The sequence below is a fragment of the Tympanuchus pallidicinctus genome, unplaced genomic scaffold (assembly GCF_026119805.1).
Source record: "Tympanuchus pallidicinctus isolate F22 unplaced genomic scaffold, pur_lepc_1.0 scaffold8, whole genome shotgun sequence".
NCBI lineage: Eukaryota > Metazoa > Chordata > Aves > Galliformes > Phasianidae > Tympanuchus > Tympanuchus pallidicinctus.
In genome coordinates, this window is record NW_026294802.1 from 48,281,452 (window position 1) to 48,309,095 (window position 27,644).

The 27,644-nt window shown below is 54.3% G+C and overlaps 1 protein-coding gene across 2 annotated transcripts; it reads right to left on the reverse strand.

Annotated features, from left to right (window-relative positions):
* Positions 1-78: 78 nt before the first annotated feature.
* WHRN (whirlin) lies at positions 79-27,197 on the reverse strand. Of its 2 annotated transcripts, XM_052668932.1 has the most exons (13): positions 26,550-27,197; positions 17,910-18,125; positions 14,259-14,384; positions 9,654-9,856; positions 9,273-9,309; positions 8,250-8,462; positions 7,944-8,156; positions 6,880-6,912; positions 3,876-3,947; positions 2,974-3,556; positions 1,470-1,648; positions 1,109-1,231; positions 79-679 (listed from the first exon to the last, which is right to left on the reverse strand). In XM_052668932.1, exons 1-13 carry the CDS (start codon positions 27,126-27,128, stop codon positions 497-499), a joined length of 2,760 nt encoding a protein of 919 aa, XP_052524892.1. In that variant the 5' UTR covers positions 27,129-27,197; the 3' UTR covers positions 79-496. The 2 variants fall into 2 exon arrangements, with proteins under 2 accessions (XP_052524892.1, XP_052524893.1); XM_052668933.1 differs by lacking the exon at positions 6,880-6,912.
* Between the last annotated feature and the right edge of the window lie 447 nt (positions 27,198-27,644).

The window sequence follows — 27,644 nt, forward strand, 5'->3', positions numbered from 1 at the left end:
TTTGCATAGCCTGGGCGAGACGGCCAATGGGAGCGCGGAAAGTGTTGCTGATCATCATAATTTATGCAGCGCGGGCACCCCCTGGCGGCTGCTGAGCCGCGCCGCGCCGCGCCCCATAGGCACCCCAATACCGCCCTATAACCGCCCGTTTATTGAAAAACTAAAGCCAAGCTCTGTGTATAAATACAATGACAGCGGCAGCAAGTCACAAGGCGTCCGGCTGCTCTCTGCGTGCTCATCTTTCCACCTCCTCCCCCTCACCTGGCACCAGAATGACCGCGGGGACATAGGGTTAGTTTACCCCCCCCCCCGGGCATAGGGCACCCCTGCCCCAAAGTGGGTGCGAGTCTGTCCGTTCTCAGCCCCGTGGGGGACAGCTGGGGACGGTGTGGGATTCTGCGTGTGCATTGCGGTGCAGCAGTGGGGGGGGGGGGCACCGGTGCCCCCACGTCGCCTCCCATTCCCATCCGGGTGCCCCCCGGGTCCCACGTGGCTCCTAAAGGGCGACGTTGAACTCTGTAACCAGGAAATCGATGTAGTCCTTCTCCTTCAGCTTGAATGCCTCGGCGATGATGCGGGCAGCCTCGCGGTGCTCCTTGCCCCGCAGCCCCGTGCCGTTCACCTCCAGGATGACGTGGCCCACCTTCAGCTGCCCGCAGTTGTGTGCTGAACCGCCGCGCTGCAAAGGAGGGACGGGCTCGGCTCTGCCCTTCTGCTGCTGTAACTTGAGGTTTGCTCCAAGCAAAGAGCAGAGCAGGCTGCACCCGAGGGCAGAGCTGCAGGTGCTGCTCCCCAGCCCTCATCCACCATTCTCCCTTCCCCAACCCCCACACTTGGCACGTTCTTGGGGCTGCCCACATCCCCTGCACGTCTGCAGTGAGCCCTCCATTCCCGGGACACACCTTATGTTATGGGATCAGCCACAGCACGTGAACAACCCTCCACTCCTCAAGTCCTCCCTAACAGAATGGAGGCATCCCGAAAATCCCCCCTGGGCAGGGCTGGAGCCACACGGCTGACAGCAGGTGACTGTGGGGCTTTCCCAAGCCAACGGGGAGCACAGGGCTGGGACGTGTGCCGAGCTCTCCCGATCCTCAGCTCCCCCTACCTGTATGGTGACGATGCGGGGCAGTGGCTGCCGCGTGTTCGCTCCGCCCTCGATGGCGATTCCCAAGGTCGGCGCGCTCTTGGACACCCGGATCAGACACGAGGTGGGCTCCAGGAGCCCTGGCTGTGGGCACAGGGCAGTGATGCTGAGGGGCTCCTGCCACCCGCTGCAATCCCACAGCACACAAAGGCAGAGGGAAAGACGCTGCGCCAGCGCCTCACCACCCTCACTGTGAAGAATCTCTTCCTGAAGTCTAATCTCAGTCTCCCCTCTTTCAGTTTAAAACCATTCCCCTTTGTCCTGTCAGCGATGTTCTCTCCTTTGATCCCTGACCCCAAGCTCCCCCAGCACCCATCCTCACCGGTTTGGAGGCCCCTTCTGCTGTCCCCTCACTCCTTGTGCCCTCCTTGAGGCTTCTGCTTTTCCCAGGGACCGGCTGCCTGCTCTTGTCCTTGCCGCTGACCTCCACCTCGCCGATGTCCACCCCGCTGTCCTCGCTGAGGGTCTGCCCGCTGTCTGACAGCTGGGAGAGCGTGGAGGCTGCGGAGAGATGTGGGCTGTTAGAGGGGGGTTGGATGATAGGACTGATTGTGCCAGGACATCTCCTCTGCTCCCGGGGCTGGGCAGGTCCCCCCTGCTTGGACCTCATTTTAGAGCGAGGTTCCCAAGTGAACCCATCCCAAAGAGCAGAGATGTGCGTCGGGAGCACCAAGTGCCCCCAAGTTTGGATTCGGGATTCAGTTTGGGTCATGAATTGGGGTGGTTGGGAGAGGACGGTGAGCTCGAGGATCCTGCTGGAATTACTGCGAGCCAACCCAGAGCCTTCCCCTCCTGCTCTGGAAGCACGAGCTGCCAGACTGGGGCTTCATCCCCTTGGAGGATGCAGGATGTGGGTGCAGAAGGAGCCTGGAAATGGGCATCGGGAACCCTTGCAGGGAGGACTGAAGCCCTGGGAATGTCCCCTTTGGAAGCGTTGGGTTCCACCGCTCGAGCAGGACGGTGCCTGAGGCAGGTGTTCGTTCCTCTCGTTACCGTGATTAACGAACTAATTGCAGTGGGAGAGCGGTGCCACGGGAGGGCGGCAGTGCCACTCTGAGCATCCTCACGGCCCTCTTCTGGACCCACTCCCACAGCCCCACACCTCTCCGTGCTGGGGGCAGCGCTGCAGGTGGGGCCGCAGGAGGGCAGAGGGACAATCTGCTCCTTGCCCACTGCCTGCCCACTACTGATGCAGACCAGGATGCAAGCACACATAGCTGCTTAATGTCCAGCTTTCTATCCATCAGGGCCCTCAAGTTCTTCTCTACGGGGCTGCTCTCAAGGAGTTATTCTCCCAGTCTGTACTCATGTCCGTCTAAATGCAGCACCTTGCACTTGGCCTTGTAGGACCTCATTAGGTTCATGTGGGCAAGCCTGTCCAGGTCCATCTGCATGGCATCCCCTCTTTCTGCGGTGTCAGATGCACCACAAAGCAAACTTGCTGAGGGTACAACTTGATACCATTGTCAAGGTCTTTGATAAAGATGTTCACGAGCATCAAGCTGGAGCCATGGGGAATACAACTCCTGACCAGTCTCCACCTGGACACAGAGCCATTGACTACAGCCCTCTGGCTATGACCATCCAACCAACTCTTCACGCACCAAACAGTCCAGCTTTCACATCCATCTCTCTCCAACAGGCTGCTGGTCAGATCAAAGGATGTTGCCTCCTGCAGGACGCACTCCCATCCCACAGTCCAGCACTGGGACTGTGTGAGCAGATGAGCCCCCAAGCTAAAGCCAAACTGGACTTACAGCCAACACCCCAATAAACAAAGCAACGGGGACCCTCCAATTTTGCCTTTACCCTGGCAGTACACCCACCTCGAGCCTGGGGCAAGGGCCTCACTTCGTTGACATCGGGCTCGCTGTTGGGTTGGTGCACCTCCACCATGATGAAGTGCTGGTTGGCCTGAGGGCTGGGAGGAGGGGGAGCGGGGTGGGCTGGGGGTGGAGGTGGGGATGGGGACGCGGGGCTTTGGCAGCCGGCAGCCGCAGGGCCATCTGCAGGAGGGCTGGTCAGCCTGGTGGGGGACTGCACCCTGGGGAAGGGGCCGATGGGGGGATGGCTGAGCAGGGAGAGCTGGGGGTCCATTTGCCGTCGGGAGCCACGCGGGGTTGGGGAAATGGTGGCATAGATGGCGCTCGGGGAGGATTCCTCGGTGGAGGTGGTGGCAGTGGAGGCCACGCTGATGGTGTCCTTCTCAGAGTGGCTCGGAGGGGGTGTGGGGTTTCGGGGGGCCACAAAGAAGAGGCCTGACTGGGAGGACTCGGAGGAAGGGCGCTTGGGTTTGTCCTTCCCCGGGTTCCTGTGCTGGGCAGCGGAGGGGTCCAGCATCTGGGGGGCTGTGGGAGGAGGGGGAGGCTTGAAATTGGGGGGTTCCTCTGGGAAGGACGAGAGGTCATCCTGCCAAAGCAAGAACAGAGCCAGTCACGCACCCAGGGCAACACTAAAGCAGCTGATTTGCACAGAAATATCTTTCGGACAGTATTGGCAACATGACTCACAAAGGAGGACAATTAGAGGACAAACCACCCAACTTCTGCCTGGTTCCTGTAAGCACAGATGCTACTCATACTCAGACACCCTGAATCCTTCTTCCAAAGCAGTTTGGTTGCTTTACTTCAGCAACTGCAGTGGCACCAGGGGTCGGTGACAGAGCAAATTGCTACAGAACTTGGGGTAACACTCAGTATCATCAATAACCAAAGGTGAGCTGTCTTACCAGAGAGATGTCTGGCAGGGTGTTGATGCTGCTCTGCTGGCAGTCTTCACCTTCCTCCAATTCTGATGTGTTCTAGCAAGGCAAATGCAGAGAAAACCTGGTCATGGCAGCGACAAGAGATCACTGAAATGCCAGCACAATAGGGAACATGCAGAGCGATGAAGGGCATTGCCTAAACCCCCTGCAAGCACCCCTCACTCAGAGGTATTTATTTCCTGGAGAATCACAGACCATACAAACAAACAACTCAGTTGAGAAACGGCCTCTCCCAAGCTGCTGGGAGAGTAGCCTGCAGGGAACCATCCTCTGCAGCAGGGCAGTGGGCTCCTCTGAACCCAAACCTGTGTTTAGTTTGGAGAGAGGGGAGAAAAGAGCTCTGAGGGCGTCAGGTTCAGTACCTGGATCTTCCCTGGAAGGCAAGCAATGAAAAAGACAGAATTTCCCTCAGCAAAGGAGAGCGGTCAGTCTTAATGCAAATAGAAGCTGCTGCCGTTGCTGAAGAATTGAAATGTCATTAGAAAAGGTCAGAACACAGCTCAGAACACGTCCTGGCCAGAGAAAGTCAGAAAAAATCCAGCGTGCTGCAGTTCCCCAATAGGTGCTGCAGCAGCTCCTGGTTCTGAGGAGACCACTGCTGTTCACTGAGGGCTGACTGCCTTCCCATCACATAGGGCTGTTTGCTCATCTGTGCTGGAACAGGCAGGGTACAGTTTGTGTTCAAATGCACGTTATTTATTGCAGGACAAACAACTGATTAGCTGCAAAGCTGGTGCATCTGCATTTTGCCCATCTGCTGGAGGCTACTGCTGTGCCTGTAAGATGTCAGCGTCCCAAAATAGATGCGGGAGACAATTAAAAGCATTAGAGAAGCAGTAAAAACATTGATGCAAAGTGCTTTTATCTCCGTGGCTTCAGAAGGAACCCCGGAGACTGAGAGCTCAGAGCAATGACTTGTTCCAAGAGCAACAGGGAGGTCAGCCTGCAAGTCTGCTCCTTCCTCTGATGAGGGCGGATGTCGTCACCGATTCAATCCAATGCAGTGGTAGGTGGCTTTTGAAAGAGAAAAATCCCCTAGCCTTTGGGTTACTGTGCTAAGCCAGGGCTGAAGGCAGATCTGGCAGCAGCAACAGAACCATCAGGCTCGGGCCAGACCTGGTGCTGTGCAAATCCAAGCTCTGCCGTGATACCACGTGTCTGAGGCTGGAGGAGGAGACAGGTAGGGCTATTTCAAGAGCAGCTGAACTTGATATTGATTAGAATGATTAAGAACTGCTCTGGCAAGCCCAGAAGGACCACGCTGGTTTGAGTGCCTGGTACGAGGGCAGTGAAGGGCCCACCAGCTTCAGGGGAACCTCATCTCTGTCCCTAAGCTCTTTCTTTTCCAGCTTTGCCTTTGCCCGCATCCAACAGCTTCCATTTGCAGATTATGTGGTGGAGAAACCACCACCCCCTGGGGAATACAGATGATCAGCCTTTAATTAACCTCACCGCTCCAAACGAGTCCCTTATTTTCCAGTAGCAGAACTACACAGCCTGACTCCCACAGGGTTTTGCTTTCGAATAACTGCGCCAGCCTGAGCGGCAGCCCAGCTTTCCCCCTCTCCCCCTCTCCCAAACCTCCGTAGGGTTTGAGGATGGAGACGGAGGAGCCTGGGAGCCCAGGTGTGCAAAAGCCCCAGGGGCTGAGCGCAGACATCTCAGACTTTGAGTGCTCTGGGGGTGACACGACAACACGAAGCACACATCAGCCATCCATGTGGATGATGGTGCCTGTCCCGGAGGGCTCAGAGCAAAGCAGGGAGCTGGCACAGCCCTGTAATGGGACAGGTGGGGCTGGAGAGGCAAATGGTGCTGGAGCCACTGCAAGTGTAGGAGGGCCCTTGTTCGTCTGCTCTCGTTCTGCTCTCTCTGGGGACATGCAGACCATCTGCTAGATGTGAAGGAGGCTGCTGACTCTTGTGCTTATGGTTCACTTTCCAGAGAGAGGAACAGCTTCACACCACCGTCCTCTCCTTACTGGTGGTGACATGGAGCCCAACGACAGGCTGGCGAATGAGCTGAGTTACTGCAGTGCACCCAGTCCTGCAGCTTTGTGGAGCTGGGAGCAAGCCAGCACCTAGAGAGTCAGGCCCTGGATGGCAGTATATTTGTTAGAAGGCAGCAGAAAGAAAAACGAAATCAACAGAGATCTCAATTCCTTAATCCTAACAATGAGGGCTGAGATAGGAGGCAGGGACAAAATCCCTTAAGGGCTGCTTAGGTTGCAAGCAAATGAGAAATTCCCACTGCTCTGATCAGACAAGCTGCATCACATTACTTCAGTCTACAATTAACCTCTGCTTTGTGGGTCTCATCTTGAGATCAAAATCCTCCATTTACAACAGGTGGTGATGATACTCAGACAACCAACCAGCGGGTGGCACAATCAAACAACACTGCCTCATCTCCGAGCACCCTTCAAGAATCCTGGGATAAAATCACTTTAAGTCGCCGTGCTGATCAGCCCCATACTGACTGTTTTTGGTATGTTTGCTCACCGATCCATGATGGAACCCGCTCTGGTGTCACCGACTTTGCCCACGAAACCAAATTAACCTGTGTCCCAGAGGACACCTCCTGCACAGGTGCTCGTACAGACCTTTTCCTTACAAGATCTGTAAGGAAAACTCTCAGACATCAGTGCTGTTGGGCTTTGCAAAAGCACAGCCTCGAGCTGCCGGTGGCACACGAGGCTTTAGTGCAAGCAGGATGCTGGCACCACTTGGGTTTGGTTCACAGCTGAGCCTTGCCCGCACTGCAGCACTAAGACCCACAGCCCAGCAAAGCCACGGGAAGGAGAAGCAGGGTTGGGAGACACGCGGCAGCTGCTGACGTGGCTGAGATGCGTGCTGGCCCCCGGAGGGCTCTGTCCCCTCCTCCCCCCCCCATGCACATCGCACGCACTCGCAGCCCATCTGCTATGGCAACCGCAGCGCTCAGAGCTCCGCCCGCCGGCAGCCCCTACCTCCATCAGGTCTATTAGCCACAAGAGCCGCTCCTGGGGACGTGCGAGGGGAAAAGCAGATGAAAACAAGCACAAAAGCGAAAACAGAACATCAGGGAGGATGCAGAACAAACGAGCCACAAAAGCAAACCCCAGCGCAACGCATCCCTCCTCCCGCACGCCCACCCTGCAGAACCCACATCCAGCTGCATCCCCACTGAACGTGAAGGCTGCCAGGGAGAGCAGCAGCAGAGCAAAGTTTGTAAGCTCTTCTGCTAGCTGAGATAAGCATCCATCCACCCAAAGCCCCTCGCCAGACCTCTGCCCACTGGCTGTGTTTCATGGGCCCCTGAAGCACAGTTCCACCCATCCCGCACGTGGGCTGCTCTGCTTGCTGCCAAAGAAGCAGAAAGCCCCTCATCACCCCTTCTTTTTCAAGAAGGTTTTAATTTCCAAGGCTGCTAATGCATTTATGATGAAAGGCATTTCATGGCGAGGAAATTAATTTTGGGTCTGTGCGCCGGCACGCTCCAGGGGTGATTATGATAACTTAATTAGATGGTGCGTGCAACGAGGGCCTGACAGCGAGACATGGGAGTGCTGCTGCTCAGTGCTGGGAAGTGGCAGGGGCTTGGATAGGGTGCAGGTGGCCTGAGTGCTGGGCACCACTGGGATGGGAGCAGGCAGCCAGCCCCTGTGCGGAGGTTTAGAATGGGAAACCAAGAGCTGGCAGATAGGGGCAAGCATGGGGTGACAGCAGACAACCCAGCTGGGTCAGCCCCCACCTCTCTGCTGCAACACAAATGGATGGGGCAAAGGACTCTCAAAGCCAGCAAAAAATCATCACTGTCCTGCCACTCCAGGACACTGCTGGCTTTTCCCCTGTCTCTAAAAGCAGGGTGCTGTGATACAGCCTGCAGCCAGGGGAGGTGAGCCCCTCACACCCTGTAAGGAATAAGGAAAGCTTTGGAGGAACCCCCTCCATGCTGGGGAAATGCCTTTATAGCACTTGAGGGATATGAGCTTGCTGTAGGGCTGCCAGGAGCAGGGACTGAAAGGTGAAGGAACAGCAGGAAGAGGCTCACCCGGGCTGAGCTGACGGTCGTGGAGGTGAAGTGGCTGCTGGAGGAAGAGATGGTGTCACTGTAGGACATCATGGAGTAGGAATCAGTGCCAACGCTGGGTCCTGCAGGCTGCCGGGCTTTCATGGACTCGATCTCTCTTTTCAGCACCAGGTTGTCAAAGCGATCGAGGTCTTGTGGGGAGATCACACCCCTCACCTCCGAGAGCAGTGAGAACTGGGCCAGGCAGGCAGACAAGCAGAGAGATGTCAGAGCCTGACTGCACTCCCAATTTTGGGACCCATCCCATCACAGCTGCTCAGGGCTCACCTTCGCGTGCGTGTTGAGCAGCTCAAAGAGCGCCATGACCAGAGCATCCACGGAGATATGGCCTTCCTTATACTCATCCAGGTAGTAGCCCATGGTGGCCCGTTCCTGTTCGTTCAGCAGGTGCCTCGCCTGCTCCTCCAGCATGACCCGGGTCTGGTTCACCATGCTGCTCAGTGTCACCTGCGAGCCAGCCAGGCCCCGGTAGAACATGGGCTGTGGATGAAGACAGGAGATTGGTTTTGGTCTGGGACACTGAGAAGTCAGCAGCTGACAGCAGTGTCCAGAATGGTCCCCATGCCCACCAGCCCCAGCTGCCTGCTGCTTTCACATCACTTGAAGTGATGCTGGAAAGAGCAACGCTTTGGTTACCCTAAGGAGCCACCAGCACAGCCATGTGCTCCGTGTCTGCCTGACTCAGCCAGGAAATCATGCATCAGTTGAATAAACAGCTTCCCCAGTTCTGCTCGGCAGGCACAGACACTGAGCTGCCACTGTTCTAACAGCAGGCTGTGTTTCTCCCTGACAGAGCTGGGGGAACCGATGCCATAAGAGAGGGCCTTCCTACCTTGTGTAACACGCACTTCCACAAGCTCCAAAAGAAGAAGGAGTCACCAACACAAAAGCCAGAGACATCTGGCTGCAGACAAAAGGCTTTTTCCTCTGGGAGGGATTTCTATCTAACAGAGGAGGTCCTTGCTGCTCCCATCCCTGGCAGTGCTGTCACACCACAGGTGTATGAGGCCAGACAAGACCAGGGCTACCCCAGAACACTAAAGCTGAGGCTGGGGAGGTGTTTTGCCAAGCAAACAGCATGAAGCCATTATCAGTGTGAGCCACCTGTGAAACCTCACTGCTTCATTTCCATTTTAAAAGGAGCACACTTTGTAAAGGATTGCTTGGACAGGGCAGGCTGAGGCAGAGCTGCAGGCACAGTGCTGGGCAGGGTCTGGCTGGCTGCTTCCCTCCCAAGGGAAAGATGATGGCTGGTTTTTATCTTTAAGGAAGGGCTTTAGCAGCTCTTACCCTAGCTGTTGCCTCCGCAGCATGATCGCCCACCGCCCTGCAAGGAGGGAGAAGATCAGTCAGCACTGAGCACTGCATGTCCATCAGTCATCCCCTGTTCTACACCCTGGATGCCTGTAAGCTAATGGGGGAAAACTCCCACAACGCTCAGCCTTGATCCACCACACAGGTGCTGTCTATGAGCACCAGATACGGGCACCACAACATCCAAGCACTGGGGGTGGTCCCACAGACAGCTGGCTGAGGCATGAGGCTCTCAGCATCTCATGGCAGAGGATGTGCTGCCGTTCTACACACACCCTACACATCTGCACAGCCCCTGTGGGAGCTCTGAAGCAGCTCTGCACTCTGTACCCCTGTGGGGCTGTACCAAGCACTCACCCCGTGGAGCTGACGAGGGTCTCTCCAATCTGGGAGCTCGCTATCCACCTGGTCTCATCCACGGTGGTGCGGGCATGGGGCAGCCTCCCAATGTCCTTCACTGTCATGATGAGGTGACGGGAGGACTTGAGCAGCTTCACCGCCTCGTCGTGGGGGATGCTGAGGAAGCTCCTGCCATTTACCTCCAGGATCTGGTCTCCTACCTGCAGAACAAGGACGGGGTGAGCCTGGCAGGCACCATGTGCATTTCTTTCCCACTGCTCCACAAATTAGGACTAAAGCAACTGGAGAAATAATGAGATGAGGGAGAGGATCCAAGTGCTGCTGGCTGGAGACCAAGCCAACAGCCAGTAATGGACCTGGCTGTGAAGCCTGGAGGAGCTATTTAGGATCCCAAGTCAGACTCACCTGCCAAGTCCTCTCCATTTGAAGGACTTGAAGACCCCACTTGGTTAGGAACAACCCCCATTGAATACGCAGCCCCACTTCTTCCTCCTGAGCTCCAAACCTCACATCCACGTGCAGCATGGAGGGCTCACTTGAGATCCTCACCAGAGCCTTCACCTCTTTGCACGCTGTGGGATGTGGGACAGCTGGGGGTTCACCCCTCTTCTCCTCCCATTTCCTCCCCAGCTGCTCCCTTGAACTTTCATTTTGCAGCCGGGGTCTTTGTTGTACTCTGGGGCTTTCAGACAGTCAGGCTGTGTTCAAAGCACAGCACGCATCTGGCATTTTTCCCTTTGTCCCAAGTGCTCTCTGCTTCTAGGGCATTCCACGCACTTCTCACTCCCATATCAAAATTCACCCTGTTTCTGATAAGCCACCTCTTTGAAACTGCTCTTTCATATCTTTGCTTAACCATAGGCTTCTGCTCAGCTCTGTCAAAATGCAATCTTATTTTCTTTATGCCGCAATGCAAGCAGAACAAGACAGTTCTTTAAATAACTCACCCCATCTTGGAGGAGAAAAGGAGAAAAGAGGGAGGGGGGAAAAGCTTCTGAGGCTGAAGGAACAACACAGGGAGTCAATATAAACTCTCAGTCAGCAGCTCAGTCTGTCTCGTTCTGCTGTTTGCTCTGAGGAAGCCTCAGAGGGCTGGGATTAATTCTCCAGACTCATCCATTTGCTCCAGTAGGACATGACTCACAGATGCCATGCCATCTGCAGTGAGCTCTGACCCTGCTGGCACCTGAGCTTCCCCTAGCACTACCCAGAGCTTTGCTGGAGAAGCCCTGGGAGCTGTGATCCTTGCAGGTGCACTGGAAGGCAGCAGGGCACTGGACAGGTGAACGTGGAGATCTTTTTGCTTTTGCAAAAACAGATGCAGAGCTAGTGGATGGCACAGGGTCTCCCTGAGAAACCATAACGAGACACAGAAGGAGCTGAAGACCTAAGGATTATTGAATAGCCCAGAGGTGGGAAGAAGAGGGGAAGATGCTTTTTTTGCTCAGAGAAGCTGTGGGTGCCCCATCCCTGGAGGTGCCCAAGGCTGGATGGGGCCATGGGCAGCCTGAGCTGCTGGGGGGTCACCCAGCACCCAGCAGGACATCAAACCAAGATCATATTTAAGGCCCCTTCCAACCTAAGCCATTCTATGATTCTATGCCTGTAGTAGCAATGTGAAAGCAAGAGCAATAGAGTCAAGATCTACCAGCATCACTCAACTATTTGGGTAAGCTCAGACAGGAAGGAGCTGGTAAAGATGCTCTGTAGAACCAGGCAGGACCGTGCAACTGGCCAAGATGTGAGGAAGCTTCTGAAACAACTCGAGCAGACACAGCTGAAGGAGATCTGTGGCTCAGCATGCAGCTGTGATTTGAGAAGGACCGAGTAAACCTGCAGCAAAAGATGTGTGATAGGAAACCGTGGCAAGAAACGTCTCAAGAGCAGCTCTAAAATGAGTGTAATGGTGATACCCAAAGGCGTGACCTTGCTGTCAGTGCATTCCCTGTGTACAGCCTGCCTGCCCAGCAGAAAGGACAGAACAGAAAGTTCCAGAGAAGAGAAACAGTGTCTTGTGGCAATGAAGGTGAGAGGACAGATGGAAGAGATTAGGCCTGTTAAATTTAGAGAAGAGATAACGTGTCTGGATTTGATGGAGCTCTATAAAGCAACGCAGGCAATTGTGAGAAGTCAAGGGCTCTTGTTTGCCCAATGAGTGTGTGGTGAGGCTGGACAAAAATCTCCCACAGCTCCTCAACACGCTGGGCAAGGCAATGGGAGGGACCATCAAAACCCCAATTCAATTAGGTAGTTTTATTGCAATTATGAATCTTTAATAGTTTCCTATATCAGGGATTAAACTTTCATGGTTTCTTAGGTTCAAGGCAGTCAGATGGATTTAACGCACCGCTCACCCTCCAGCTGCTCAAAAGCAAGCCAGAAGGAGCTGGCAAGCAAGGAGACAAGAAGCCTCTGCTTTCCATGCTCTGTCAGTGCAGTGCCCAGCACAACCTGCTGCTGGGTGAGAACACACAGTGCTGCCTTTGGTGCCCAGGTCAGGCCTGGCGCACACAGCTATGCATCGCCTCGCTGCACTTTTCACCCTGTGGCTCATTCCCTCTTCATGTCATGCACTATTCTGTGCTACCTTCATCTGTCTGCGGGCCTCAAAACACAAGAGGCAGCTTTGTGAATGGCACTGGTGATGTAAAATCGTTCACTTCTTATTTATAGTCTGGTTTTTTTCTCTCCTTGTCTCGTCCATGGGTATATATGGATCACAGCAACCTCCTCCTACCCCAGCCTCTGCGCTGCAAACTCAATATTGAGTTGTTTGTTCAAAGAAAGCTACCTGAAATCTGCAATACAACAAATGCAGAAGAAACCAGGATGAGCAGAGCCACGGACAGCAGCAGGACGAACTCATCTGCCACGTCCATCAGAAGGACAGAGCTGGGAGCAAGCATCCTGCCAACCCACGGCCTTCAGCCTCGGATTTCTGAATATGCCTGAAGAATGCACTGTCAGAAGGTTCAGGGATGAATAAACATGAAGGAGGTCGAGGGGTGAATATTTAATTCTGGAGTGGCTGCAGTGCTGCAGCCCCACGTCCTGCTGGCACCTGCGGAACGTTCCCCACGTGGTGCTGCTTTGGCTGCCAGCAAATAATGCAAATAATTTAGCAAATGCTTTATGCAAAACCATGCTGCTGAGTCTTGGCTTGCTTTGGACAGCTTTGTTTTGCTCGTCCCTTTGCCCCAGAGCATCTTTCCTCCCCTTTGATACTTACAGGAAGCTGGTGTGCCAGGACCACAAATAGAAAGCATCCATCCCCAGGGCACCCACACCAGTTATGGCTGTGCCAAGCACGGCACAAAAGCAGCCAAAAGGAGAAGATAAAAGCATGGCTCTATGGCAGAGAGAGATTTCCTTATGTCCCTGCCCCGTTTAGGTGCCACATCAAGAGGTCAGCAGTACCAACAGGGCACCCAATGCTGACTGCAGAGCTGAACTGGCAGCGCGTTTCCCAAGGTCACTGTCAATGAGTGACAGCACACAGAGCATCACCAGGACCTGGGGAGCTGGCATCCTCCTTCTTCCCAGCCTCTGTGCTGCAAACTCAATACTGGGGACCAGGCATCAACTTCGGCAGCTCATTAAATGGGGTTTTATTCTCTGCCCTGAAAAGGGCTAACACTGAAAAGGGCTGTAGCTAATTATCCACTGCCAAAACAATCCTGATGAGAAAAAAAGTCTACTCTGGCATCAGAGGAAGCAGCAAAACCCCCCAAAGTACCCAGTGCCTGAGATGTCAGCAGGAACCGCTCCACCAGCTCCAGCTGAGTCTGCACAGCAGAACACAGCAATGCATTCTCTGGCAATCACGTTTACCAGCAGTTCTTCCCTCCACAAGAGGAGCAGGAGCCTGGAGAGGACAAGTTCAGGATTGCTAGAATTCCCCCAGCAAACATCTCCTTCTCTTTCCTCTGTCTACACAGAGGACTGCAGTGAGCTCAGTGCCCAGCTGGATGCAATCTTCTGATGCCACCAGGTGCCCACCCTGTTAAATATCAGAATTATCCCCTCAACATTCAACAGTCTACCACCATTTCAGTGAACTGAGAGAACACCAGGGAGTTCAGTGTCCACCCAGACTGACTGACACAAGGAGCAGGGAAGGAGACGGCACTCAGAGCCCACGGGATTGCAATGCAAAAGTGCACGATGTGATTGCACAGAGCATCCTTTAGGGTGGACGTCACACCAGGTTAGGCTGCTGATTGATCACCCCGAGGGTGGTCGTGCTGCTTCTGCTTGTTAGGACACGATCCTTACAAATGCCAGCGCTGCAGGATGAAAGCAGCACGCTCCTGTTTGTGCTGCAGTGAGCCCAGCCTCCTTGCACTGAGCAGCCCTGCACAGCCCTGCAGGCACACGGGGCACCTCGTGCACACGTTGGCCCCAAACCTAAAGGGGTTGGATATGAAAAGCAGGGAGAGGGCACGGGTCCAAGAACTTGAATGAAAAATACTTTCCTGCCAGCCAGGGTGACTTTCTTCACCTGCCATCCCCAGAAATGCAGCAGTGGCCTCACACTGACAGCTGTGTGCCAGCACTGCCCTGTGCTACGGCTGAAGCTCTCCATCCCTCCCATCCTCTTACCTTCAAGCCAGTGCTCTCAGCTTCAGATCCCTTGTCCACACCGGTGATGTAGATGCCCAAGGAGTACTCAGCCCCTCCTCGGATCATGAGCCCCAGGGACTTCCCCTCGTTCAGGACCAGGTTCACCTGCAGAGGAGGGGGAACAGATGCTTACATGGCACCCAAAAACTGCACAGCAGCATCTCAACTCTGTGCTTCTGAGCACGGCCAGGTCCCTGTGCTGTCACCACCCATGATGACAGCAGGTGTCATTCTGCCATGTCTCCCTGGGCTTGTCTATTCAGTAATTACCCACATCCAGCCAGGATGGGAGCAGCCCAGCTCTGCTTCCCCGTTTTCTGAGCACTGTGTCTCTTTAGAAAGGGCAGAGAAGAGGGCCAAGCAGACCGCCTACACCCAGCACAGCATTTGCCCGTACAACCCAAGGGCAGTTTAACTCTTTATTTGCATTAACACGTTGCTCTCACTGAACAATTCCATTATAAAAAGTTTGAGTGTATTTTTCAAAAGCAGAAAAGCATTCAGCAGTTCCAAAATCCTCCTTCTTCCCCCTCTGCCCAAGCAACATTCAGGGTTTCTTTCCTACTATAATTTCTTTGCCATGCCTTCGCCATGCATTTCAATAATTCCCCAGTTTTGATGACAATCCACGCAGCAGAAATGCAGCACAGCACACACAGCCACAGATCAGTGTGAAAACAGCTTTGTACTGACTGCATTCCCCCCTCTTCTATGCATCCCTGGACAATAAACACCTTTTGCCAGCACTGCTCTAAGCTGGATTCGAATGTTTACATTTCCTTTCAACACTGCCCCAAGGGATTTGGAAGCTGAGCTCATCTCCCCACCCTGATAGCATCAGATGGAGTAAGAGATACACAGCACTGCTGTGGTGCTGCAGGAGCTGCTTTATCATAGAACCATAGAACGGCCTGTGTTGCAAAGGAGCACAGTGCTCATCCAGCTCCAACCCCTGCTGTGTGCAGGTCGCCAACCAGCAGCCCAGGCTGCCCAGAGCCACATCCAACCTGGCCTTGAATGCCTGCAGGGATGGGGCATCCACAGCCTCCTTGGGCAACCTGTGCCAGTGCCTCACCACCACTTTGTTTGCACACACACCAAACCCAGACTCGAGGAGCAGCAAGTGGAAAACAGCACATAGAGCCCAAGCAACTCAGGTCTGAAAGACCTTCCACCCCGCAGGGCCAGCACAGAGCCCATCAACTGCAGGGCTGGGAGCAGCAGGAAAACTGCAGTTGAATGGAGAAGTGACCACACATCCTCAGCAGCCCAGACTGGCTGCAAAGCTCAGCAAGGTCAGAGCAAGCAAACTGCAAGAGGAGAGCAGCACTGCTCCACATGGAAAACATCACTGTCATCTAATAGGAAGAAATCTGTCCTCATCTCGCCTGCTTCTATTATCCTTCATGCTCAAGTAGTCACCATTAGGCTCTCAATAACATCCAAGCCGTGCAATGATATCACAGATGTATTTCTCCTTTTTGGATTTTTTTTTCTTTTGTAATATAGCTACCTTTGAGCACAAAACTGCCTGGAGGCAAAGAGACACTCTCTTCTATGCGTATGTTTTTTTTCTTCCTTCTCCTGCACCAAAACCATAAAGGAATAAGCAGTTCCCCTGGCCATCAACACATTAGAGCAAGGATTTAGTCGATGAAATGGCATTTCTTAGGGAATTAGCAGCCCAACATTTGCAGAGCATTTCTTCTCCCTCCCAGCACAGCAGCACCTCTGAGTTTTCACCGGCTGATGATTTCCAAAGTGCTTTTAATGAAATAAGCTGTCAATTCCAGAAGCACAACAATGACAATTCACAGCCTAAGTGGTCTTCGCTATTGTCAGAATCCAGAGGATTTGAGTCTGGACAGATCACAAACATCAATGGGAACCTGTGGGGCTCGAGGCAGACAGGGGCATCTCTACTGCCTGACGAATGTGGGATGCCTCCACCAACCTTGAATTTCACCTTGCCAAAACTGGAAACATCACCTTAACTACAGCAGATTCACTGAACTGTGGCAAAGCATTAACAAACTTTCTGGTTTACATCCTCCTGCTGCAGGGCTAAAATCCAATCCGCTGCGCTTCCCCAAACAGCACCAGCTTGAAAGCTTTGGCCTGTGTGTTCCAGGACATTCAGATCAATTAGAAATAGCAGAGGGGTGTGAGGGGGAGGGGGGGAGCACACAAATCCCCAGCCTCTCCCTTAGGAAGTGCAAACATCCAGAAATCAAACAGCCCTCGGGGGTACCTGTCAATTCCAGCTGACTGTGCTGAATTAACCAGAGATAGGTTGCATTTATTTGCATGATACGTGTCAACAGAATAATCCCATTTACAGCAGCAATATGCATACAGACAAATAATAATAATTAAAAAAAAGCGAGAGGATAACCGTTATCCTGTTATAGGGATGGATTCACCTCTCAGGGGTGTGTGGCAAAGTCAGGACAAAATGATTCTGCTAATTGGAGCTCCAAGCACGTGCTGTGCCTCATGGCACAGGCAGTCGGACCAAATAACCCCTCTCCATCACGGATCACGTTCATGGTGGGGTTTCCTTTCACTGCCAGCTGGCAAAGCAGGACGTTTTGGATACAGAAGAGCCTCGGTCTTTTATGGGTTATGCCAGGGAGTGGAAGAACGAGCACAGATTTGGGGAAAGCCAGGCAGGGAGCTACTCACAGCTTGGCAAAGAGCTGCTGAAGGCAGCGTGCCACGAGCTGGGAGTACCACGAAGCACGGGCATTCCAGGCTGGCAGATCTCCCCAGTGCCCTGCCACATAAAATGGCATCACAGCAATGGCACCAGAGCAGCACAGCCTGAAGCAGGGACAGTCTCTCCAGGCAGCTTCAGGCCTGAATGTATCACATAGGGCAACATAGGGATGGTGCCCCTCACAGCTCAAGAGTGAGTTTGTGCAAAAGCATCCAAGCCCTGCATCACATCTCCCTGCACATCCAGCATTGGAAAGGGGCTCACACAGCTGCAGGCTTGCGTGTTGATACCCAGCATGCAGCAAAGGAACGACGTGCAGAGCAACACCTCCTGCCTGCAGCTTCAAAGAGCCTATCTGCTCTGCTGGGGCTGCATCAAGGTGACACTGAGTGGTAGGGGGTGGGGGACACTAGCAAGCCAGCAGCAGTTGCTTTTCTTTCCTCTTTAAAGTAAAAAATAATAGGCCTTTCTCCCTCGTGGCCAACATGAATATTTCAACAGCAAACTCCCTCATCCTGTATTAGATTTTCCCCTCTCTGGCTGAGGCAGGAGCCTCCAGCTTACAGATCCCTTACAGCTTCTCCAGGCAGAGCTGGGGGCACGCAGTCGAAGTGCTGGGTAATCTCTAGATGGCAAGATGGAAATACTGAGGCTCGGGTAACTCCATGCCTTCGGGCTGCTCACTCATATGATAGTACTTGGATATCCAATAAGCAGCAAAGAGGCAACAGCATCTCCTTTTTGCACAGGACCAACAGGTTCCCTATCCACCACCTTGGAGAGCATCCACTCCTCCATCCCAAGCCTTCCCAGCACACAGAGAAGCAAAAACCACACAGTCGGCGAAGATGGCCAGCACCTGCATGGCAGCAGGTAACACGAGGCAGGCCCACCGTGCTGCCCTTGCTCACCTTTTTCTCATCTCCCTCCTGCAGGAGCTGGAGGTGGCTCCTCTTCTCGCCGTCCTTGCGCAGCGAGCTGTTCTGATGGTGAGGCAGCCCCGTCGGTGGGGACACGCTACGGCCCTGCGGGTCCACCCAGGTGTAGATGTGGTTGGTGACGTAGCCCCCCGGGATGCGTCCCACCGAATGGACGGACAGGTTCAGCTTCTTACAGCCTTTCAGAACCTGGAAGGGAAGGCACAGAGAAGAGGGAGTCAATGCCTATGGATGGGGAAGGACGATCCGCCTTGGGGCCCTGGAGCGACAGGACAGGCTTTGTCCTTCCTGGAGGCTGAAAGATGTCAAGCTACTCTGCACACCCGCAGAATGTAATGAGAGACAGAAAAAGCCAGTGAAACAGCTCAGATTTTTATATTCTCTTGAACTACCACAGTGCCCAGGCCATGATGCTGTCGATGACAGAGGAAATATGCTCTCTCCATCAGCAGATGAAGCCGTGTATAGGGCACTGACTGCCTGCAGGGAGCCCCAGCGTGGGCTGAATCCCAGACTGAGCCTTCTCTGCCACCTCTGAATGGGCTCAGTGCTTGGGAAAGCAGCACTTTTGCTTCCCCCCAGGCTGGTCCCAAGCTCCATCTTTAGTAATGTTCCTGATGTCCAACAGACACTGACAGCTCCCCCAGAAATTCAGCCATCAAGAGGTTGGCAACCCTGCCTGCAGAAGAGGGGTTTGAGCTGGGTGATCTTTAAGGTCCCTACCAACCAAAGCTGTTCTATGATTCTATGATCTCACCAGCTGCCCTCCCAGGACAAGCCAGCAATTAATGAGCACAGCCATTAACAAATACATAAATCTATTTCAAACAGCATGCACCAAGATGGCCTTGAGATGCAGATAAGGCTATTTGCAACTGCTCCCCTGCCCCCCCAACTTTCACTGCGAGGAGCTGGCATTGCTTTTATTAAAATAACATTAACGTTATGGGAGCTCTCTGGGGACAGCTGTGAGTGCTGATCCCTCCGAGGCCTCAAGAACATCAACGCTCAGGATCTGCTCTCAGCAAGGAGCTGCTTTGTATTTTTCCATACACGCGTCCTTCTGATGAGCTGCCCCTGCAAGGTCTCCTCTCCCCACTGAGCAGAGAAGCTGCCGAGCAAAGCTCGTGACAGTGAAGAACCAATTCTTGCAGCTCATGGGCAAAATGTAATGTCATCAGAACTGCTGGGCTGGCCGGGTCCCAGCTCCAGCCTGGCATCACTCCTGCTCCTCCCTGCCAGAGCTGAAGGATCCAGCTCACCACCTCCCCATCACATACAGCAGCTTGGCTGCCAGTCCATCACGTGCTCCCAAGGTCACCACGTGTCTGGAGAGCTGGAACGAGGGCTGTGAAACCTGCAGCCCCAGCAGAGCACTTCCACTTCCCATAGCTTCCCCAGCCACGGTTGCTGTGCTTCTCCATGGTGAGCTCAGCCATGGAGGCCCTGCAGCGTGTCCAGAGATGGGATGGAGCTGTGAGGGGTCTGGAGCACAGGTGTGATGGGGAGCAGCTGAGGGAGCTGGGATGGGTCAGCGTGGGGAAGGGGAGCTCGGGGGAGATCACAGTACTCTCTACAGCTCCTGAAAGGAGGCAGTGGTGAGGTGGGGGTTGGATGAGTGGTGATGGCCTCATGTCGCACCAGAGGCAGTTCAGGTTGGATATTAGGAAAAATTTATTCCTCAAAGCAGAGATCAGGCACTGGAACAGGCTGCCCATGCAGGTGGCAGTCATCGCCTTTGGAGGCGTTCAAGAAACAGATGCAGCAAACTTTCCAGGCATGAGAAGCTAGAGATTTACACGGGGCTTTTCACATCCCCCTGCAGCTCTGCTGATGATGCAGATCCCCCTGCAGCTCTGCCACAGGAGATGGGCTCTCCTGCAGCAGGGAGATGTTTTATGCATGCAGGTGACAGCTGAGCACCACAGGGACAGAGCAGTCTGGGATGAAGAAGAGACACAAGAGCAGGAGCTGGCAGGGCCCTGGGACCCTGCTGGAGCACAAGGATGGCTGCTCAGAACATCTCTGCTTGGCACCACTGATATTTGTGCTGTGGCATGAGGATTCCTGGCCACATTCATCCTCCATTTCACTGAGACCAAATGGCACTGCTGCTATATTATACGGATGGGGTAAGGCAGACATCACAGCATTCTCAGTGCTGCTCCCCAGGTCAGACTGGAGCATGCAAAGTGCTCCCCCTGCAATCCTGTGCCAGTTGAAAGAAGAATTAAAAAAAAAAAAAATAGGAAAGAAAGAAAAATAAATTGAAAAATTGGTCCTGCAATCCCAGTTCTGCTTTCATGAGAAGCAATGGGAATCCAGCATGGTTTCAGCTTGAGTTGTGATGAAACTGCTCCATGTGCCTTCACAGGCATGAGGCCACTGCCAACTCACTGCAGACTTTCTCCAAGTTGCAGCATTACACAGAGAAGTTAATTACTGGAGACAGCAAATTAATCAGCCTTTTCTCACCAGCAAACACATCTGTAGAACGTCCCATTGCCTGGGCTGGATGTTCAAGGCTAAATAATGTAACTGCCAGCAGCTCCAGCCTCTGGCCCCTTCCAAAGGAAGAGAGGGGATGTCCTCAGTCCTTTTCCAGCCCCAGCCTTCAGACGCACACTTTCTCAAGGTACTTAAGCCTCTGTCGATGCAGGGCAGCACATCTGCAGCTGAATTTATTTACAAGAACAGATCTTTGACTCATGAGCTTCCACCAGCTTGAGAAGATTCTTCATTTGTACTTTTAAGTTAAGTCCCAGCCTCTGGGGTAAATACATTGGCTGCAGGTCCCACCGGCTGGAGAATCTCTGCTGTTTTAGAAGTCAAAGCCCAGCCCCTCTGTGGGGAGGAAGGCAGGAGAGCAGGGATAACAGCACACGTTCCGTAATGAAGCACAGCAGGCATGGGAACGAGACCTGGCACAGGTCTATGGAGCCTCTGCACATCCACACAGCAAACCAGACCTTAACGAAGCGCTTGGCAGCAGAGCTGCAACATGAGGCATCCGTGAGCCAAATGGGAGCAGCTCCCACAGCACAGCCAGAGACAGAGGCACCCATCAATGAGCTGCGGCTGAGGGCGACTCTCCATCTTCCTGCATGGGGAGAACTTCTCTTCTTCACTCTTTCCTCCCCCCCAGCACTGAGCAGGATCCCCAGGGCTTCCCCAGCACTGCAGCTCCCAGCTGGATGTGGGGCTGCCCCGAGATGAGGTGGAGGTTGAAGGCTTCTGATAACAGAAAGTGCTTTGGGTGTAGAGATACTGTGTGAATGAATCTGGAACCAAAGGCACTGATTTACTCATAGACCACACAGGCATCTTCCTCAGCAGAGACAGGAGTGCTGAGGCACCATATATCCGTGGCAGAGGACAGCATCCATTTTCCAGCTGCTCTCCATGGATGCCAAGCAATCAGCAGGAACCACTGCCCAGCCTAACCACATTCATTTCTCCCCCCTGCGCCTCCTGGAATGTATTTGCACACAGTCCCAAAGCCCACCTGAGCACGGCTTTGGCCATTTGCACCAACCCTCAGTGCAGGTCTTCATCTTTGTACCCCTCTCTGCAAACCATCAGGCTTCTGCCCTGCAGGGCTGATGGAGAGAAAAGAAGGGCTGTGGGTGGGATGAATACAGGGAGAGCTTCTTCCTCAGGCACACGCATCCTGAAGCCCAACCACTGCAGAGGTGCCCCCTCAGCAGCACTATCCAGGCTGCAAGCTCTTGACAAAGCACGTTGTTTGATGGGCACACTAAACCGAACCCATTTGCAGTGGACCATTAAATAAAATAATTCCACCTCCTTAATCCCTCTGCGGCATCAGCGCAGACCTCGCTTCCCCAGGGCCCTGCAGCACATTGCTGCACTCTGCTCCAAGCTCAGAGTGATTTGGCTTTACCTCAGCTATAACTCATATGAAGAAGACCACGGTGTGAAGGCTGTAACAGCAGCGCCGCAACGCTGCTCTCACGCTATGGAGGACTTCCCCCTTCTTCTCATGTTCTTCACACTCTGGAAGAAGCTGAAATGCTGAAGGCTGTGTAAAAAGCATCTCCGGGCCTTCAGAAATCCTCTGGTAGGAACACAGATGTCAGAACTGAATGGCAATTAATCACTGGCACTCCTCTGGCAGCCTGACTGTAACACGCGTCTCGTACGGACGCAGCCCACTCGCTTACCTCTGCTGCTAATGAAATGAGCAATCTATTCCAATTCATCCTCTTAGTGGGTAGATCGCAGTTTGAAACAAGCAGCATTAACTCAGAGCCATCCTCCCCCTCACTGCAGAAGCAAGATGCTTGCTTCCAAAAATAACAGACTAGGGGCTGCTCAGATAGCGGGCATCCAAGCACAGCTCCATCCGCGAGCTGTGGGGGTCAGCTTGGGGTTATCCATCAAAGCAACACACAGTGCTCCACCAAGTCCAAGAAAAAAATAAGGTAAAAACCACCCAAAAAGCAAAAGTGAGCAAAGCGTTAAGGGGAGAGGAACGCAAAGATGCCACAGGAGGGAGGCAGAGGGAGCTGTGCGAGCTCCAGCACCACCCAGGAGTGATTCGCAGAAGTTTGAACGCTGTCTCCTGAGCTATGCTGGGATGGGACCGAGCCTCTCAGCTCGGTTTTGCTCGGCTCAGCTGGCTCCCATCCGAGTGCCAGCGGGGATGGAGCGGCCCCTGTGTGCGCTTATAGGGATGGGGGCTGCAGGGGCAGGGCTGGGACCTTGCACGGGGAGGTGGAGGAGCGTTGAGTGCCTCGCTCCTCTGCAGGCAGAGAGGAAGAGAAGCGGTGCAAGGGCAGAAGGAGGGCAGCAGAGGCACTCACGGTGGAGAGCGGGATGAGAGGTGGGCACGGAAGGATGGAGCGGTGAGGCAGACTCCTCGGCAGAACAGACGGGACCTGCAGGAGGATCAGCCCAACCTCTCTCCCACTCGCAAGGCAAAGGCGACAGCAGTTTGGTTTTCAACAAGAGGTGCTTATGCAAATCGATGTAAATGCATGCGTAATTGTGACTGCAGGCAGTTAGCCTCGGGGCATCGGGAAGCCGTGTCCCTGTCACCCGGGAAGGGCAGAGGAGATCTCAGTTCCAAGGACAGCCCGCTGTCACCCCCCAGCTCCCACCCGCAGAGCCGGGCGCTGCCCCGTGCATCCCTCGCACAGCCCCAGGCAGCCTTAACAGCAGCAGGAGCTCCGCATCGCCTCTCCGTGCTTTCAGAACAACCCAGATAAAAGCTAACTCCTTTCTGCTCTTTCTTGCACACAGAGAAGCGAGAAATAACGCAAGCAGCATCCACAAACCCTTACTGCCTAGAGACGGTCAGTTACCTGGTGAAAAACGAACTCTGAAAGAACCCATGAGGGTAAACGAGGCGAGCAGCAGTGCCGGCACAAAGCTCCTGAGCACAGCACCCAGGCACTGGGCAGGAGCAGAGGTGCTGCAGGCAGCGGTGACAGCAGCACTCACTGCAGCCACGTCGCTCCAGCAGACACGCTGTCAGCTCAGGAGAAGGGATTTAGAGCCCAATCATTCTCCGAGGAGACATGGCATTGAGGGAAGCGTCAAGGAAATCCATCATCTTCCCCGAGGACAGAGGAACAGAGTAAGAGATACTTCCACTTGCCAGCTGTGTGGCACAACAGTGCTTTTGTTTTCCTCTAGAAGAGGGAGAGGCTTTGTCCTTTGGGTTATCTTTCCAAGACAGAACTATTTATTTACAAGGAGCGCAGCAAATCACATTTATTGTACTCTGAGAACCACAGATGCTCTCAGCAACACTGGCCCCACTGAAGGAGCCAACACCAAAGCCATGTGCCAGCATCCTCACACTATGAGCGGGGAGATTAAGGACCTCCACCTAATTCTTCTGCATCGGTATAATACTTCATTTCATTAGGGCTGGTGAAACGAAGGGAATCCCACCAACTTCCCACTGAGGAATGCAGCATTCCAGCAGCCAAACCCCCACTGCAACAGGGCCAGGGATGCCCCAGATGCACACGCTCACCCCAAGCCACCTCACACACAGCATTAATTTGATAGGCCCAATTAGCACGCTGCCACAGCAGAGCAGCACCTCGTCACCTGCAGCCCAACATTCGGCCCCAGGGCGCCATGAGTGCCACAGTGACACCAGCAGGAGCCCTGCCCTGCATGGAGCATTGCAACGATTTGAAATGCAGATGCCTCCAAGTCCCAGGGCGAGCTCCTTCCCTCCCTCTTTTTCCCCTTGTTGAAAGCAACAAGGCTGATACTCTTACAGAACCAAGGCTTGATGCACTGCCTTTGCTCCCCATTCTCCACCTAGGACTCGGTTCCCAGCCCCTCACAGAACTGGGCTGCATCCATCCCTGCCAGCTGCTCATGCAGCACGGTGTGGGGTCACTGAGCACAGCAAGTAAGTCCCATAGCGATCATCCATTCATTAGTCATCAGAAGAAGCAATGAAAACACAGTTTGCTTTCCTGAAAGCTGCACGGAAGGTGGAATTGTTGTTTGCTCAGAGCTGCACACCTCTGCTACATCTCTGCATCATATGCAAGCACCTCAGCTGCTCCAGACACAATATTAGAGCTTATTAACACAAACTTTCAGCACTTCTGTTAAAATCAAGCACAAACTGTAGCGAGGCTGATGAAAGCCAACTGCCTGCTACAAATACAACAGACGACACAAGCTCTGTCTCTTAAGCCATAATTCAAGTGACAGTGATCTTTGTCTGAAGTGCAGTCCTGAACGCCGGGATGATGGAGCTGTAATTGTAATGGAGTCATTTAATTTTGAGTTGGATGAAAGAGAAAGCACTGAGCAGCCAAGCAGTAAAACTCCACTGCTCACGTAAAGGTTAAGAAGGCAATCATTTAAGTGAATTGTTTTGGAGTGCTCAGCTAATCCTTTCATTAAAAAAAATAATTGTAAGTTAATCTAATTTTCCCTGAAATACCTACAGACCCGTCACTCTGCGTGTGCTCACAGCTGAGCATCCCTGCAGCACGTTGGGCACAGAGGAGCTCCTGAGCTCTGCCATCTCCCCACACCCCAAGCAATGAGCTCTGACAGCCTCCCTCCCAGCACTGCGAGGCTCTGCACAGCAAGGCTGCCACAGACGGGCAGCTTCAAGCTGCAGGACAGCTGAGGTGGAAACACAGCACTAAAATGTGCTCCTTTTCAGAGAGCCACAGCATCGCGGCAGAGAGAAACAGGCAGGAGGCACTTGGGAGAGCGCTCTGCAGCTGGGGTTTGTATCAAGAAAGCCCAAACCTGTGTTTCCCCACCAAGCCACAAAGTTTGCACTGCTCTGATGGAGCAGAAGTGCTTGCAGAACTGTGACACTGACCATGAGCTGGGCTCCTGGGGTCACCCTGCAGCTCCCCATGGTCACAGCACCTGGATGGGAGTTGATGCAGGAACTCCAGCGCAGCTCCAGGACTGACACAACAGCTGAAAGAAGTTCAGCTCCCAAACAGACAGTTTTTAAGCTTTCCTATTAAAATAGCAGTGGTGAAATATAGCTCTCATCACAGAGCAAGCCCTTATCAAACTGCATCCTACGGGAATTATTTCTGTGCAGGAAGCACTTAGCTTCACACGATATTAATAGAGTCTAAAAGGCATCACGTACGTTGTATTAGAGAACAAACTGAGAGTTATTATGTGAATTACCTGGTGCAGTGGGCTGAATTACAGATCATTCAGCAGACATGAGAGCTCCTGACACCTGGCTCCCCATTGCTGCAGATGAAATGCGTGGGGCTTTTCTCACAGTTTTAAGAGCACAGAATTGCAAGGCTAACTTCCAGAAACGTTGACTTTATCTTTCTGTTATTAGAACAAAACAGCAGCGAAAGAAAGAATTCCTACAGACTTTTCCCTCAGGGTCTCAGGATGGCCAGCATTGCTGCCAGGCAGCAGATGTGCCCCTGTATGGAGCACAGATTTAAGACTAGAGCTGGGAGCTCACAGCCACACAACTTCAATGCTGGAGAAACGCACCGCCCAGAGCAGGCTGCTTTGGCTTCTTATGGAAGAGTTAAAGCACAAACAGCGACAAAAGGGTCTCAGTGCCCCACACACCGACCCTCCGTGCACTGCCTGCAAGCTGCAGCCCTGAAGGCTGATTCCCCAGCTCCTTAGGTTTGCTGAGCCCAGCCGCCACACGATCGTGGCTATGCAGGTAGGAAATGGCTTAGGGTCATTCACACACGGACACAGCCTCAGGATACCGAGTACCAGCATCCAAACATACATATCAGCAGCCCTACGCCTTTGATTAGAGCTTCTATTCCTTCTCCCTGGTCTGCTTTGGGCACTCTGTGCCTCTCTTTCTCTCCCTTTGAGCGCAGGCAGCACGGTTCGGCGGCTCAGTGCGCACTTTAAGTGCAGCTCCTGCAAATTTCCAACTTCCAAACGCTTCTCAGACTGAAGAAAGCGGCACGGTCGGCGCTGCCACATCACACAGAGACATCGGCAGAACCCCGAGGACCCCGGAACGGCTTCGCACCGCGCTCCGAAACTCGGGACGAGCCCGAGCCGTCACCGAGCGGCCACGCGGGGCCGAAGGGGAGAGAGCAGCTCCGGGACGCGCACACCCGTCGAGCACGAACCCCGCATTACCTTGACGGCCTCGGCGTGGGTCACTCTGTCCAGCGGCTTGCCGTTCACCCCCAGGATCTGATCCCCGACGCGCAGCCCCTCTCGTTCAGCCAACGAGCCGGGCTCCACCAGCGACACGTAGATCCCGACTCCGTGCTCGGCTCCGCCGCGGATGCTGAAGCCCAAACCCTCGTGGGCTTTGCTCCGGCGCAGCGTCACCTGGCGCAGCTCCCCCGGGGGAGGCGGGGGGCGGCCGGGGGGCGGCAGGTACGGCCCTTCGGCCGTGTATTGGTCGAAGAGCAGCTGGTCGGAACGCGGCAGCACCAGGCGCAGCAGGGGCAGCAGCTGCCGCCGTCGGGGCCCGTCGAGCAGAGCGCGGAGGGAGCGCACCAGATCGCAGACGTTGCGGCGGCCGTGGTAAGCGTTGAGGCAGAGGATGAAGCGCTCCCGTTCCGCCTCGCTCAGCAGCGCCGTCAGCGCCTGGTGCAGCCGCCGCACGTTAGCCGACAGCGGCCGCAGCGCCGGCCCCGCCGCCGAGCCCAGCGAACCCGACGAGGACGAGGAGGAACGCAGCGAGACTCCGTCCGGCTCCGCGCTCATCTCCGCGCACCGCACCGCACCGCACCGCACCGCACCGCACCGCACCGCACCGCACCGCACCGCACCGCACCGCACCGCACCGCACCGCACCGCACCGCACCGCACCGCACCGCACCGCACCGCACCGCACCGCACCTGCCCGCCCGCTCCCCCAGGAAGTGACGCGTCCGCTGTTGCTGGGAGACGGTTATACAGAGCGGGGCCGCGCCCCCCCCCCCCTCAAGCCCCGCCCCGCGGCAATTAACGAGGCCCTAATTACCGCCCCCCGGCCCGCGAGGTGATCGCTCTTAGGCTGAGACCGGTGAGCAGCTCGTTGTATGGATGGATCTCCGTCGCTGTGGGGTGAATGGAATAGAACCGCTCCTCAGCGGCACCAGATGCCTCCCCCAGCACCTCCACCCCTCCCGGTGCTGTGGGATCAGTTACAGGCTGAGCTCAGCCTGCTGACCCCGTTACCCGACCCGCCTGGAGGTTTTTCCATTGCTCTGGGCAGGAGGATGTTACCCAGATGTGGGT